This window comes from Caretta caretta, chromosome 1, assembly GCF_965140235.1.
Source record: "Caretta caretta isolate rCarCar2 chromosome 1, rCarCar1.hap1, whole genome shotgun sequence".
Classification (NCBI taxonomy): domain Eukaryota; kingdom Metazoa; phylum Chordata; order Testudines; family Cheloniidae; genus Caretta; species Caretta caretta.
The window spans coordinates 332,792,782-332,809,640 of NC_134206.1; the positions used below are offsets into that span (position 1 = coordinate 332,792,782).

Genomic DNA, 16,859 nt, shown 5'->3' on the forward strand with positions numbered 1-16,859 from the left:
AGCAATCCTGTCACAGACTTTTTTTGGAGTCATATGGGTAGCATTTCAGAGCGATCAGATCCCAGGAAATCTACAGGAGGCCTGGAACCCCAAGCTACCCTGGAGAACCCCTGGCTTCCCACAGGCTTTCTAACAGTGTGGCTTCACTGTTGCCATGACTTCCCTCCAGCTCCTGTCTTCTCCGGGATTCCCCACAAATGAACTTAGCATGGAGGGGTCTTGGGCTATATTAACTCTCCCCATGGCTTTCTATAAGGCTTATACCCAAATGATGTGCTTGGCTATCCTGTCTGTCACCACTTCTCTAGTCACTAGATCACTTTCACATATTTCTTTTTTTCTGTGCTGGGGGCTATGTAGCTTATCTAGACCACTATTTGCTTCTTACATTTTTCTGAGCCAGCAAAGGCAGACTGGACTTCCCTCTCCTCTTGAATAGTACAAATTAGAAGCTATGCTAGTGGGCATGGTGGCTTGCCAGAGAATAGTTCCCTGGGGAGAGGGAGGGAACCCGGCCATTAATTCTCTGCAGAGGAGTTAGCAATGGGCAGTTGCAGTGAGGAACCCAGCACAGCATGACTGGGGAGATGACTGTGCCTCCAGAGGAGGAGACCTGAAGGACACATGGAGAGATGCAGCAACAGAAATAATTATTAATAATAATAATAATAATTAATAATAATACTGTGTGGAAAAGGGAATGTTGCCTTGGCAGCATCATTTATCTCACTTCTCTCAACACGGCAAAATACCTCCAGTTGGATTTGGCTCTATACTTGGGGGCAGATGGAAAGGTATTTGGTGCACCCACGCAGGATGTGAAACTGAGCAACATTGTGGGAGTCAACAGCTGGTGATGACCCACTGAAAACAAGTCTTATACAGGCCCAGCTCTAGCCCTCTGCCCTTTTAACCCCCAACCCAGGGAAAAAAATCCTTAGCAAATACAGATCACAAAATAGTGTCCCTTTTCATATCTCTCAACCTTAAAACCTGCCACTATGTGACAGAAACAGCTGGACACATGGCAAGTGGTCAAAACACTTGGGTTTTGTTGCATGTTGTGCTGTAATTGGCAGATTATGATGATCTTGAACTATGACAGTTGTTGTTCCAGATGTTTTCTCTCTGTGCAAATAAACCAGATTTTTAAAAAGAGAAGTGGGAAATCAGGCATTCCAACATGTGCACCAGTCACCAGGGTTTTTTTTTAAACAACTGGTTTGTTTGACTCACAGACAAGATAAATCTACACTGCACACTCCTTATTGCAACATATATATATATGCTGCACGTCACCCTAGGAATGTAGACTGTAAGGCACTGCTTAGGCAAGACGTACCCTGCACGGCTCACTATGTGCCCGAGACATGTCTCCCCCTTCTACACTGCTATTTTTAGCAGTATAGTGCCCCCCTACTGGAGCCTTTCCCCTACTCAGGGAACAGCTGTGGCATGGGGGGGCGGGGTGGGCAGAGGTGAAAGGCTCCTTGCTGCCAGAGCCTTTTTCTGCTGCCTCCCCCCCGGCAGAGCTGTTCACTGATGTGTGCTGCGGTTTGCTTTTCACTGAGGCTTACAGATACGCATACCCTACACTCTACCTTTGTGCCGTACAGAGACTTCGCCACAGAGAAAACATCTTGAAACAGAGATTTTATAGTTATAGTTGTCAGTTATTAACAGGAATTGCACTGACATGGTGATGGAAAGAGCCAAGGAACCAGTGTAGAGGAACAGGCTTCCCCACCCCCAGTGGACGGCCTAGTCTATGCGTTTCTCCAGCTCCACACACAACCCAGGGGTTGGCACCATTCTGATGCGTGATGGCCACTTGATAAAAGTACCGTATTTAGTGACGGACATTGGGACGGGGTGGGGGGTGGGGTTTGTCATTCAGTCATTATATTTTTTTGAAAAATTATCATGGACCTCAACATTTTTCCCACTGACACTTATGTCCGTATCTGGACACACTGCTGACCCCTGACACAGCCTGCAGGATCTGTTGTGGGGAGAGGAGGGCAGATCCCTGTTATTCCCTGGGGAAAGGAGTCCAACCATGGCCCCTGAGGAAAACATTTAAAGTCATGTAGTTTCCTGGCCCTGTGTAGGGTCCTGTAGGGCTTTTTGAGACTAACACTGATTTTAAAAAAATTAATTTGTTAGTCTCTAAGGTGCCACAAATCCTCCTTTTCTTTTTGCGGATACAGACTAACATGGCTGCTACTCTGAAAACTGATTTTTTTAAAGGCAGTAGCTAAAGAAAGTTTGTGATACTACTTTGCTTATGTTGCAGTGCACAAGAAAGAGGCTGCAGCCTACAGTGGGAAAGAAAGCACCCAACTTGTTGAACTCTGACACAAAACTGTCCATAGAAATAACAGCCTGCCTCCTGTTCCTATTATTTCAATATAATAAGGGGAAAGGATACAGATAAAGATAAGTAAAGAACACATCAGAGCTCTTCTGACTAATTTGAACTCAAATCAGTGGGGCCGGATGCTGTTCACCCGAAGGAACTGAAGGAATTTGCTGATGAAATCTCAGATTCACTGTCAATAATATTTACAATCTCATGGATGATGGGAGAGGTCCTGGAAGACTGGAGAATGGCTAGTGTACTGGAGAGGGGGTGGGGAGAGGAGCAGCCAGGGAACTATAGACCAGTCAGCCTGACTTCGATACCTGGGAAGCTACTAGAGCAGTGTATAAAACTTGCAATTTGCAAATACCTGGAGGGTTAAGGGGTGATCACTAGAAGCCAGCATGGATTTAGCAAGAAAAAATCCTGCCAAACCACTTGGTTTCCTTTTTTGACAGGGTAACTGGTTTGGTGGGAGTGAGGTGGACATACTATACCTGGACTTCAGCAAGGTTTTTGACACAGTCCCACATGACATTCTGATAAGTAAGCTGGAGAGATGTGGGCTTGACAGAACTAACATTAAGTGGATACAGAATTGGTTAAACAACTGCAAACAGTGAGTAACTGTTAATGGAATGATGTCGGACTGGAGGGAGGTCTCAAGTGGGGTTCCACAGGAATCTGTTCAGGGACCAGTGTTTCACATTCTTATGAATGGCCTGTATGTTGGCATAGAGAGCAGACTGATCAAGTTTGCAGATGGCACAAAGCTAGTGGGGTTGCCAGCACTTTGGCAGATGGAGCTAAAATTCAGAGTGATCATAATAAATTGGGAGAATTGGGCTGTAGGCAACAAAATGAAATTCAACAAAGACAAATATAAGGTGCTACATGTAGGGAAGAAAATGCACCAGTACAGAATGGGGGAAAACTGGTGTCATAAATATAAAGGGCAGGGTAAACACCTTTAAATCCTTCCTGGCCAGAGGAAAAATCCTCTCACCTGTAAAGGGTTAAGAAGCTAGGATAACCTCGCTGGCACCTGACCAAAATGACCAATGAGGAGACAAGATACTTTCAAAAGCTGGAGGGAGGGAGAAACAAAGAGTCTGTCTGTGTGATGCTTTTGCTGGGGACAGAACAGGAATGGAGTCTTAGAATTTAGTAAGTAATCTAGCTAGATATGTGTTAGATTATGATTTCTTTAAATGGCTGAGAAAATAAGCTGTGCTGAATAGAATGGATATTCCTGTCTGTGTATCTTTTTGTAACTTAAGGTTTTGCCTAGAGGGATTCTCTATGTTTTGAATCTAATTATCCTGTAAGGTATTTACCATCCTGATTTTACAGAGGTGATTCTTTTTACTGTTTCTTCTATTAAAATTCTTCTTGTAAGAACTGAATGCTTTTTTTCATTGTTCTTAAGATCCAAGGGTTTGGATCTGTGGTGACCTATGCAAATTGGTGAGGATTTTTATCAAACCTTCCCCAGGAAGGGGGGTGTAAGGTTTTGCTGAGGATTTTGGGGGGAAAGACCTTTCCAAACAATGCTTTCTCAAAAATAAACCCGGTTAGATGTTTGGTGGTGGCAGTGGAAGTCCAAGGGCAAAAGGTACAATAGTTTGTACCTTGGGGAAGTTTTAACTTAAGCTGGTAAAAGTAAGCTTAGGAGGTTTTTATGCAGGTCCCCACATCTGTACCCTAGAGTTCAGAGTGGGGAAGGAACCTTGACAACTGGCTTAGCAGCAGCACTGCTGACAAGGATCTGGGAGTTGTGGTGGGTCACAGTCTTAACATGAGTCAGCAAAGTGAGATGCTGTTGCAAAAAAAAAGCAAATACAATTTTAGATTGCATTAAGAAAGGCACAGCATGCAAGTCACGGGAGGTGAGAGTACCGCTCTACTTGGTGCTGGTTAGGTCTCAGCTGGAGTAGTGTGTCCAATTTGGTCACCAGTGTATAGAGAGGATATAGAGAAACTGGAAAGGATCCAGAGGCGAGCGACAAAATGATCAAAGGGGTGTAATGCAAGCCATATGAGCAAAGGCTGAAGGAATAGGCTATGTTTAATTTGGAAAAGAGGCGATTAAGAGTGTTTGTGATAGTAGTCTTCAGATACTGGAAAGGCTGCCATAAAAAAGATGGAGAAAAGTTGTTCTCTTTTGCCACAGAGTGCAGGACAAGAAGCAATGGATTCAAATTACAGCATAGCAGATTTAGATTGAATCTCAGGAAAGAAAACTTCCTAACCATAAGAAGAGTAGGACAATGGAACAGACTGCCTAGGGAGGTTGTGGAAGCTCCTTCAATGAAGGCTTTCAAAAAGAGGCTGGATAGCCATCTGTCTTGGATGATTTAGACACAACAAATCCTGCATCTTGGCAGGGGGTTAGACTAGATGACCCTTGTGGTTCCTTCTAACCCTGTGGTTCTAATATTCTAATTCCACCCGTGACAGTAACACGTGTGATTAAATTTGGGTTATAACTTGTCTGGCATTATGACAGCCCAATGCCTGTAATAAAAATACAGTGTTTGTATAACAAAACAATGACATCCTAAGATTGTTTTAAAAAATGATGAGTATGCATATACTTTATTTATTATTATGTATTTATTATAAGAAGTATGGAATTTATTATTCTTATTACTCAACTCCATTCTTTTAATCTGGCAAATGGGACAGGATGCAGAACAGATTACAGGCAACTAAATAAGTGAGTTCCCCTTTATCTCCCTGACCCCTGCCTTACTTGGATCAGAACTTGACAAAAAATACAGCTGCTGAGTATTTTACCACCAGATATAGGTAATGGGTTTCAGTCAGACTGTAAAAATAGATCCCATACAGCAATACTACATCACTTTTCCTGCTAGCAAATGATAATATTCAGGGAGGTGACATATTCTGGAATATATAAACCCTCCCACAAGTTTGTGTTTTCAGTGCGGGGATTTAGATGCTTATATCCTGGTAACACTGAAAGTCATATGCTGAATCCTGGTGTATTTAGCTGAAAATCAACTCACTCTCTTTCAAGGTAAGTCATATGATGGAAATGTAATAATGAGAGGAATCTCCACCTATACAGTCCTTGGTTTAGTGAGAGAAGAGATCCCCAGGATATTTACTTGTAACTTGGGGGGGGGGGGGAGGGGGAAGAGCAGATTTTGAAAAGTTCTACTTATTTAAATCACATTGTCCAATTAATCGTCTATTAAAACAAAAAATTTTCTTCCCCGTTACTAGTAACATATATTCAAGGTTGGCAACTTTCCTCATTTTATTGCAAGTGTTGTGATATTTGGTGATTTTATTAAAGCTCCAGTTCCTTGTCAAGTGAATATGTAGGAATCACAGCTTTCATTTTTTTAACTAAAAGTAACATTGTAGCCCTCAGTTGTGGAAAAAGCTTGAAAACATGACTTTAATGCACACCAAAGGATCAAAAAACAGAAGGCAAATGAAAATAGCTTCTAAAGTAATTTTTTTAACCATCATGATTTTTAAGACATGACTCATAATTTTTGAATACATGAGGTTGTCAGAACTGTTTATTATTAACACTGAGATGTTTCAGAATCCATTTCACTTTTCACTATTTATGCTATTTGTTTCCCATTTGTATTTCCCTCTGCTGGGACAATGACCATACAGCAGTGGTCCCCAAACCTTTTAACTCACGCTCCTCCTTACCCCTGACCGCTCCCCCACGCCCACCGGGACCGGGAGTGGGGCCGCAGTTCCAGGAGGGGGGGATGTGGACGGGGCAAGAGGGCCAAGGCTGCGGCCACAGCTGGGGGTGGGGGCGGGAGCGGAGCCTCGGCTGTGGCCGGGGGCCCAGTGCGTGCGGGGCCGGGGCCAGGAGTGGAACTTGGTGATGTTCCCTCCCTGCGCCCCCATAGGGGCTGGTCTGGGCCCCAGCCATGCCTCCTGATTGTTTCTCCATGTCCCCCTGTGGGGCATGCCCAACAGTTGGGGACCTCTGACATAAAGGATGTCAGTTTTGCTTTCAGGAACATAGGGCTCCAGTGTCTGGGTTGCTAAAAATTGTAAGGCAGTGCTTATTTGTTTAAAAACAACTGTCTGAGAGAATGCAAAGAACACCCTAGGAAAAGGCTGACACAGTTCTTAGGTTTTTGTAAAGGCTTTTTTTTTACACAATCTAAATTTTGGGCTAAACTTGATTAGGCAGTGTCCCTTTAGACAGGCATTCATAACACATAAATAGCCCTACTAAATGAAGCCAATGAACAAAGTTGTAAGGACATTTTTTTGTTTCCCCCACTATTCACAGAGGTTTGAAAAGATATTTAAGCTGTTCTCATAAAATAAAGAGGATTTCAAAGATCAACTTCATAGACAGCAAAAAGTAAAAAGCCTTAAATGATCTTCATGCCCAGCATTGTAGAAGGGGATCACTGTTGAATAGTGTTGCTAATGCTAAAATCAATTTGTTAATACTAAAATAAAATTGTTTCATGGCATTATATATAATATTCTTTTTTGCACAATACATATAACATAATGATGGAGTGGGTGTGCTCTGAACTGGAACTTGTTTTATCAATTGTTATGTCATATTTTTATCTTCATGTTATTTAGCTGTAAAATGATGATAGCTAAGGGTTACATACTTATTTCTATCTGCAGTTGAAGGTTGTCTGTAACCTTGTTATCTGAAAGTAATTAGCCATTACACAAGATTTCTAGATTGCATAACTTGGGATGCATCTAGACAGTTATTGCATTGTGTTTGGTAGGAAAGTGGTGAATGCTTTAGAGTTACAAAAGTAGGGAATTATGACAAAAGTTATTACTAACAATTGGCAAATCGAGTTTGCTACTTTCATAAATGCATAGATTTTTAAGGCCAGAAAGTAATTTTAGATCACCTAATCTGACCTCCTGTATAACGCAGGCCAAAGAATTTCACTAGAACTGGTCAGAAAAGCTTTGATGGAACAATATTCTGTTTGGATATGCAGTTCTCTTGAAAGTGAAATACCAATTGGAATAAAAAGAAGCTCAGACAACGTTACAATGTCCTGTTTCAACAGTTTTGGAAAAACACATTATAGATTATGCTATAATGCAAATAAAAAAAGTCAAACTTGAAACAAGATGATATATATTTTAGAATTTTTCTTCACAATTTTGAAATATTAGGATTTAATTCAGATTGAGAACAAAGCCAAATGTCAAAATTTTGACATCCTTTGCAATATGGACTTTTTGTCCTCTGCAGAGCTCCAAATTAAGCCAGTTTCCACTGTTCTGAGGCCAGTGGCTTGTGTTTGACTAAATCATATCTTCCAGAAAAGCATCCAATCTTGATTTGAAGATATCAAGAGATTTAGAATCCTCTGCTTCCCTTGGTAGTTTGTTCCAGCGGTTAATCACCCTCACTGTTAAAACTTTGTGCCTTATTATTAACTTGAGTTTAGCTCCCAGCCATTGGTTCTTGTTATGCCTTTCTCTGTTAAACTAAAGACTCTTTTAGTAACTTGGTATTTTCTCCCTGTATAGTGTATTTATACGCTATTAGCAAGTAAACTCTCACTCTCCTTTTCGATAAACTAAACAAAGCTCCTTAAATGTCTTTGTTACCAGGGTTCTAGTGGGAAGCCAGTTGTGGTCACTCAGTTAGGGTGAATGGCAAAGAATCATAGAATCATAAAATCATAGAATATCAGGGTTGGAAGGGACCCCAGAAGGTCATCTAGTCCAACCCCCTGCTCAAAGCAGGACCAATTCCCAGTTAAATCATCCCAGCCAGGGCTTTGTCAAGCCTGACCTTAAAAACCTCTAAGGAAGGAGATTCTACCACCTCCCTAGGTAACGCATTCCAGTGTTTCACCACCCTCTTAGTGAAAAAGTTTTTCCTAATATCCAATCTAAACCTCCCCCACTGCAACTTGAGACCATTACTCCTCGTTCTGTCATCTGCTACCATTGAGAACAGTCTAGAGCCATCCTCTTTGGAACCCCCTTTCAGGTAGTTGAAAGCAGCTATCAAATCCCCCCTCATTCTTCTCTTCTGCAGGCTAAACAATCCCAGCTCCCTCAGCCTCTCCTCATAACTCATGTGTTCCAGTCCCCTAATCATTTTTGTTGCCCTTCGCTGGAATCTCTCCAATTTATCCACATCCTTCTTGAAGTGTGGGGCCCAAAACTGGACACAATACTCCAGATGAGGCCTCACCAATGTCGAATAGAGGGGAACTATCACGTCCCTCGATCTGCTCGCTATGCCCCTACTTATACATCCCAAAACGCCATTGGCCTTCTTGGCAACAAGGGCACACTGCTGACTCATATCCAACTTCTCGTCCACTGTCACCCCTAGGTCCTTTTCCGCAGAACTGCTGCCTAGCCATTCGGTCCCTAGTCTGTAGCTGTGCATTGGGTTCTTCCGTCCTAAGTGCAGGACCCTGCACTTATCCTTATTGAACCTCATCAGATTTCTTTTGGCCCAATCCTCCAATTTGTCTAGGTCCTTCTGTATCCTATCCCTCCCCTCCAGCGTATCTACCACTCCTCCCAGTTTAGTATCATCCGCAAATTTGCTGAGAGTGCAATCCACACCATCCTCCAGATCATTTATGAAGATATTGAACAAAACCGGCCCCAGGACCGACCCCTGGGGCACTCCACTTGATACCGGCTGCCAACTAGATATGGAGCCATTTATCACTACCCGTTGAGCCCGACAATCTAGCCAGCTTTCTACCCACCTTGTAGTGCATTCATCCAGCCCATACTTCCTTAACTTGCTGACAAGAATACTGTGGGAGACCGTGTCAAAAGCTTTGCTAAAGTCAAGAAACAATACATCCACTGCTTTCCCTTCATCCACAGAACCAGTAATCTCATCATAAAAGGCGATTAGATTAGTCAGGCATGACCTTCCCTTGGTGAATCCATGCTGGCTGTTCCTGATCACTTTCCTCTCATGCAAGTGCTTCAGGATTGATTCTTTGAGGACCTGCTCCATGATTTTTCCAGGGACTGAAGTGAGGCTGACTGGCCTGTAGTTCCCAGGATCCTCCTTCTTCCCTTTTTTAAAGATTGGCACTACATTAGCCTTTTTCCAGTCATCCGGGACTTCCCCGGTTCGCCACGAGTTTTCAAAGATAATGGCCAATGGCTCTGCAATCACAGCCGCCAATTCCTTCAGCACTCTCGGATGCAACTCGTCCGGCCCCATGGACTTGTGCACGTCCAGCTTTTCTAAATAGTCCCTAACCACCTCTATCTCCACAGAGGGCTGGCCATCTCTTCCCCATTTTGTGATGCCCAGCGTAGCAGTCTGGGAGCTGACCTTGTTAGTGAAAACAGAGGCAAAAAAAGCATTGAGTACATTAGCTTTTTCCACATCCTCTGTCACTAGTTTGCCTCCCTCATTCAGTAAGGGGCCCACACATTCCTTGGCTTTCTTCTTGTTGCCAACATACCTGAAGAAACCCTTCTTGTTACTCTTGACATCTCTGGCTAGCTGCAGCTCCAGGTGCGATTTGGCCCTCCTGATAACATTCCTACATGCCCGAGCAATATTTTTATACTCTTCCCTGGTCATATGTCCAACCTTCCACTTCTTGTAAGTTTCTTTTTTATGTTTAAGATCCGCTAAGATTTCACCATTAAGCCAAGCTGGTCGCCTGCCATATTTACTATTCTTTCGACTCATTGGGATGGTTTGTCCCTGTAACCTCAACAGGGATTCCTTGAAATACAGCCAGCTCTCCTGGACTCCTTTCCCCTTCAAGTTAGTCCCCCAGGGGATCCTGGCCATCCGTTCCCTGAGGGAGTCGAAGTCTGCTTTCCTGAAGTCCAGGGTCCGTATCGTGCTGCTTACCTTTCTTCCCTGTGTCAGGATCCTGAACTCAACCAACTCATGGTCACTGCCTCCCAGATTCCCATCCACTTTTGCTTCCCCCACTAATTCTACCCGGTTTGTGAGCAGCAGGTCAAGAAAAGCGCCCCCCCTAGTTGGCTCCTCTAGCACTTGCGCCAGGAAATTGTCCCCTACGCTTTCCAAAAACTTCCTGGATTGTCTATGCACCGCTGTATTGCTCTCCCAACAGATATCAGGAAAATTAAAGTCACCCATGAGAATCAGGGCATGTGATCTAGTAGCTTCTGCGAGTTGCCGGAAGAAAGCCTCATCCACCTCATCCCCCTGGTCCGGTGGTCTATAGCAGACTCCCACCACTACATCACTCTTGTTGCACACACTTCTAAACTTAATCCAGAGACACTCAGGTTTTTCTGCAGTTTCGTACCGGAGCTCTGAGCAGTCATACTGCTCCCTTACATACAGTGCTACTCCCCCACCTTTTCTGCCCTGCCTGTCCTTCCTGAACAGTTTATAACCATCCATGACAGTACTCCAGTCATGTGAGTTATCTCACCAAGTCTCTGTTATTCCGATCATGTCATAGTTCCTTGACATCACCAGGACCTCCAGTTCTCCCTGCTTGTTTCCAAGGCTTTGTGCATTTGTATATAAGCACTTGAGATAACCTGTTGATCGCCCCTCATTCCCAGTATGAGGCAGGAGCCCTCCCCTCACAGACATTCCTGCCTGTGCTTCCTCCCGGTATCCCGCTTTCCCACTTACCTCAGGGCTTTGGTCTCCTTCCCCCGGTGAACCTAGTTTAAAGCCCTCCTCACTAGGTTAGCCAGCCTGCTTGCGAAGATGCTCTTCCCTCTCTTCGTTAAGTGGAGCCCGTCTCTGCCTAGCACTCCTCCTTCTTGGAACACCATCCCATGGTCGAAGAATCCAAAGCCTTCTCTCCGACACCACCTGCGTAGCCATTCGTTGACTTCCACGATTCAATGCTCCCTACCTAGGCCTTTTCCTTCCACGGGGAGGATGGACGAGAACACCACTTGCGCCTCCAACTCCTTTATCCTTCTTCCTAGAGCCACATAGTCCGCAGTGATCCGCTCAAGGTCATTCTTGGCAGTATCATTGGTGCCCACGTGGAGAAGCAGGAAGGGGTAGCGATCCGAGGGCTTGATGAGTCTCGGCAGTCTCTCCGTCACATCGCGAATCTTAGCCCCTGGCAAGCAACAAACTTCTCGGTTTTCCCGGTCAGGGCGGCAGATAGATGACTCAGTCCCCCAGAGGAGAGAGTCCCCGACCACCACCACCCGCCTTCTCCTCTTGGGAGTGGTGGTCGTGGAACTCCCAACCTCAGGACATAGCATCTCATGCCTTCCAACCAGCAGAGTCTCCTTCTGCTTTCTCGCCCCAGACATATCATCTGGTCCACTCTCCGCAACGGTACCTGTGGAGAGAACATGAAAGCAGTTAGTTACCTGTGTCTGTGTTACTGGAACCCGGACATTCCGCTTACCTCTTCTGGAGGTCACATGTTGCCAAGCTTCTTCACTGGCCTCTTGGCTCCTCTGTGCAACCTGCTCTATATCTGTAGAGCTTTGTGCCCCTAGAAGCCTATCCTGAGTTTTGTCCAGAAAATCCTCAGTTTCCCGTATGCAACGCAGGGTTGTTATCTGTTGCTCCAGACCTTCAATCTTCTCTTCCAATATGGAGACCAGCTTGCACTTTGTACAGACAAAGTCGCTTCTGTCCTGTGGAAGAAAGACAAACATGGCACATCCAGTGCAGGTCACAACAGCTGAACCCCCCCCTTCCATATCACCTTCCTACTACGAGCTTCCTCAGAGCAGTTTGCAAGACGTAAGCCTCACTGGGCTCACTCCAGGCCAACTCCCAGGCAAACTCCTGCTGTGAGCTGCTCTGCTGGTTCTCCGCCGCTCAGCTGGTTCGCGAAGCTCTGGCTATTTTTAAACAGCCAGGCTTCCCTGTCGCAAACAAACAGACACCCTACTGCCCGCCCCCTGCAGGCTAGCAGCCAATCAGACACTCACTCAGGCTCTCACACTGCCCCCCCAGCAAACACACGCTCGGATACTTCCTCAGCAAGCAAACAAACACACACTCGGATACTTACCAGTCCCAGGCAAACTCCTGCTGTGAGCTGCTCTGCTGTCCCCGCTGCTCAGCTGGTTCTCCGCCGCTCAGCTGGTTCGCGAAGCTCTGGCTATTTTTAAACAATGGGGCAGCCAAACCCCCAAAAGCTCGTCGATATTCCAATACTTAGATTCACCAAGCCAGCCTAAAACAGCTTCTTTATTACCTTACTGGTTACTCAGAAGTCCAAACAACACAGTTTCCTTAAAGTGATCCAACCTCAGGTCTCCATCCAGGTACCCATGTCAAATATGATGAAAATTTCTGTAAATCTTATTTCATCATATAGAAGAAAAGGTTCTACCAATCCCAAAGGATTGGACACATTACCGCCCAGGTTAATGACTGTTTCAGATCTTACCCAAATATACGCTACAGCCAATTCTTATTAACTAAACTAAAATTTATTTAAAAACAACAGAGAGAGAGTATGGTTGAAAGATCAATATACATACAGACATGAGTTCAGTTCATTGAGGTTCAGATTCATAGCGGAGATGGTGAGCTTTGTAGTTGCAGAGTTCCTTTTTAGAATTCAGTGCATAAGTCATAGGCCAAAGTCCAAATATCATATTCAGGGGTACCAGCATAACTGGGACCTCAGTCCTGTGACTCAAACTTCCCCAATGAAGCGTAAGCAGATCTGAGATGACAGAATCAGGACCCAAGGATCTTTTATATAATTTCATGTCCTCTTTGACAAATTGGGATTTCCACGGGGAACAAAAGGTAATTAGCATGACTTTGAAGAAGGTCCATCACCGATACTTAGCTATACAAATTAACATAAGGCCATTTGCTTGTTCCTCCACCATTCACAGTACATTTCAAAGAGAGATGAATACTGAGATATCCCGTGTTCACATTTCATTTACATGATAGGATGTTCTTTTGACCTCTGAATTATCAGAATATAGCATAGACAGGGACTGTTGATTACATTGTCCACCCTACTCATACACAGGTAAACATACAAAAACACAAATGTCTCCCCACATGTCTTCAGTAGGTTATTTATTTTGTAGGATGTTTAACCCTTTCTAGCCATGTGTCACACTCTTACTGTAAGGTTTTTTTTTCCAACCCACAAATCATTATTGTGGCTCTTCTCTGCACCATCACCAATGTGTAAACATCCTTCTGAAAAGGACACCAGAACTGGACACAGTGCTCTCATATCAGTCTTGCCGATGCCATATACAGAGATAAAATTGCTGCCTTACTCCTGCTTGCTACTCCATAGTTCATACATCTAAGGATTGTATTAGGCCTTTACGCCATTGTGTTGCACTGGGAGCTAATGTACGTCCGCTATGGCCCCTAAAATCCTTTTGATAGTCTCTGCTTTCCAGGATATAGTCCCCCATTTGGTGGGTATGGCAAGCATTCTTTGTTCCTAGATGTTTGATCACGTATGTTTACTTAACCCTAAAAGAAAGCAACCACTTTACAATTAATATAGCCTAGATAATTAATGTCATATTAACAGAAACCGTTCAGAATACAAAGTAGCACAGGCAGCAACTTGCAACATGCAGGAAAGAGCAGCATTGCTCTTACCCTGAGGTCTCAGGTGAATAAAATTTGGCAAGTTCTGTGACAGTGGTGAGCTCTGAAACTAGTATAAATTAGGAACTAACCCACTTTCTTTCTCCTGAGTTCTGCTGTATCTGGCACCAAATGCAATCATAGGGCCCAATCCTGTGTTGTGTCAATGGGAGCTGAGGGCTCACCACACCTTGTAGAGCCATATTTTTGTACACATACTTGTCAAGATTGGCCAGACCCTAACCTGTGCTAGCACCTGCTAAAAGCCAGGATCAGGTCCCATTTGAACATTGGGGACCTTCCTGTTTCTAGCACTGAATGGTGATGGTTTAATGCATGTAATCATATATTAAACCTGCCATGGATTGAAGACTGCAGACGGCACTTCCTTCACTGCCTACCAAGGCACTATAATGAGAGGGTTGGAGGTCAGGGAGAGATGAGGGAAACATTTTTCTTGCAGGCAGATTTTCTAAAATGGCAGCTGTATGAAGCTGCTCGGAAGTTTGGAATGTTAAAATTAACCATGGCATGGATGGATTAGTGGGCGAGTGCAGAGGAGCTTCATCACGAAGTAAATATATCACATGGCTCTGCTCTTTACCACCTTATCACAGCATTTGTGGTATCTAATCTCATCCTATTTGATCTGTCCAGGTATTTAGAACACACCCTTCCTGGTGGTATATGAGCATCCGTCATATGGTATCATTCTGTAGGTAGAACTCCTGCTGACATCTCCAATGCCCTGGCATGCCTATTCAGAGCACCGCACATGCATTTGCTTAACTTCAAGCTCCTGCTAAATGCCACTGAAGTCAGTGGTCAAATTAAGCATGTGCTTAAATTCTGTCATAAATATGGATGGATGGAAGCGTGTGCTTAAGTTCTTCCCAGAATCAGCATCTGGGAGTATTCTTCAAAGGCACAGTAATAGCATATGATTTAATTATTATTATTAATAATATTGTTTATCATATTGTTTCCCCGAGGGGTAACATAAACTGATATCAGGGCCCCATTGTTCTAAGTACTGTACAAACAGTACATAGTAACAGCCATCCCCTGCCCTGAACAGCTTACAGTCTAAATAGACAAGACAGACAATGGTTGTGGGGGACAGGACATAATATAAAAGCAGAATGAACAATGGGATGGTGACATATGTCATGTCAGTTCTATGATTCATAAGGTTTTCAGTAGCAGGAAATTAGAGAAACAGAAAGATGTGTGAAGAGTGGGCAGGGGATAAGAGGGAGAGATGAAAGGAGAACAGGTGCGAGGGAAGAGCCAGAAGGGCAGATTGAAGTGAAGAGACTATGAGAGAAGGAACTGGGGTGAACAACTAATCAGCAGAGCGGAAAGAATGCCCATTGTAAAAGCTGAAGTATATACCCCTTTATTTCTAAAGTACTGCCCTGCTCCCCTGTCAGCACATGCACACGCCTAGGGACTTGGGACACTGCACAAACACTTACAAATACATTATGGTTAAGAACATTAGATGGTTTAAAAATGTAAGAACACCAGATAAACTATTTTAACAGTCACACACTGCTTATGAGGCTTTAACACTGCTTTTACTGAGCTCTAAAGGAATCTTCTGTTTGTGGACCTCCTAAGCCTGGCCTGCCGCAAATGCAAATCTGCATTCTTTCAGGGAAGCTGTACTTACACCAGTTGAGGACCTGGCCCACTTGTTTTAGAAGAATCTTTTTTCACTGAAGCTTTTATTCAAGTATATCAATTTCCTGACTCTCTTACTTTTTGCAGGAATCACTGAAATTATTAATTTTTGTAACTCCTAATTCAGCAATTCTGACAATTTCTTGTTTTATGCTGGCATTATTTCACTGACTTCATTAGATTTACTCCTGATTTACACTAGTGTAAGTGAGAGGAGAAATCAAGTCTAAGGGAAAAGGTTCTATGGACACACATCTGCTCTTAGAGATACATGCATGTTTGCCATTTGCCCTGGTTCAAATAGCCTTATTTATACTGCTGTAAATCCAGAGCATGCTGAAGTCAATGCAGCTATATAGGGAGCAAACCTGTCAGTTCAAGCAGAATTAGTGCTAACTCATGTCTTCATTAATTTACCTAAGGGCAGGACAGAGTTTGGTTTATTCAAAGTTTATTTTTAGGTTGTTTTATGCATAGTAAATATTTTCTGCATGAAAAGTAAAGGATTCAGTCAAGATGTAGCTTATCAGGGCATAAACTTACAGCTTGTTGGAGTCACAAAGATATGGTATTATCAACCATGCACAATTTGCTAGAGGCATTATTAAGGACTTTAAAACATCACCTTTCTTTTTCAGTACCTGGTACTGGCCACTGACAGAGGCAGGATTCTAGAGCAGATGCCTCAGTGGTCTGATCCAGTGTGGCTAATTCTTTAGTCCCTCATTGCAGTCTCAACACTATGGTAGGAGTTTTGACTGAATAATGATGGAAGGATTTGGTTGAATGAAATGAAAATAAAAATGAAAAAAAGTTCCCAGTGTTGCACAGCAGTAGGACTGTCAAGATAACTTCATGCAACCAATAGATAAAGTGCCAAGGAGTCTAGAAATAACTTTTCCCCACCCCTCATAGATAGAGGGGGTTAGTTTTATCATGCTAAAACTTCTTCCTATTTGTTTCCTCTTATGTACTTTGGACTTTGAGCTCTTGATAATGATTTTTTCTCTGTCCTGTTGTATTAGCAGTTTCTGTTGGTAAGATCGGTTGATGCATCGGGACCACACAGGTATACAAGGACCTGAAGCCTAGAAAAAAGCTGCCAACGCACAAGCTGAAAAAGAAGCAGGATGGGCTGTAGCAGAAATTGTGGGCTACTCACGGGGGCTATCATTGGTGCAGTGCTGGCTGTATTTGGAGGTGCCCTCATACCACTTGGAGATTACCTTGTTAACAGGACAATAAGAAAGGTACAAG

The 16,859-nt window shown here is 43.6% G+C and overlaps 1 protein-coding gene across 11 annotated transcripts in view; it reads left to right on the forward strand.

The window, feature by feature from the left end:
- The window catches only part of CD36 (CD36 molecule (CD36 blood group)), an 87,399-nt gene that overhangs the window by 34,861 nt on the left and 35,679 nt on the right, over positions 1–16,859 (forward strand). For 3 of the 11 annotated variants that reach the window (XM_075124513.1, XM_048836493.2, XM_048836491.2), the window contains exon 2: positions 16,631–16,852. The exons of 1 other annotated variant lie outside the window; for it this stretch is intronic. In XM_075124513.1, coding sequence (XP_074980614.1) covers positions 16,733–16,852 — 120 coding nt within the window. In that variant the 5' untranslated portion in view covers positions 16,631–16,732. Of the gene's footprint in view, positions 1–2,958; positions 2,982–5,276; positions 5,406–16,627; positions 16,853–16,859 lie in introns of those variants that run through there. 7 more of the 11 variants (XM_075124512.1, XM_075124510.1, XM_048836489.2 and 4 more) reach the window with 5 other exon arrangements.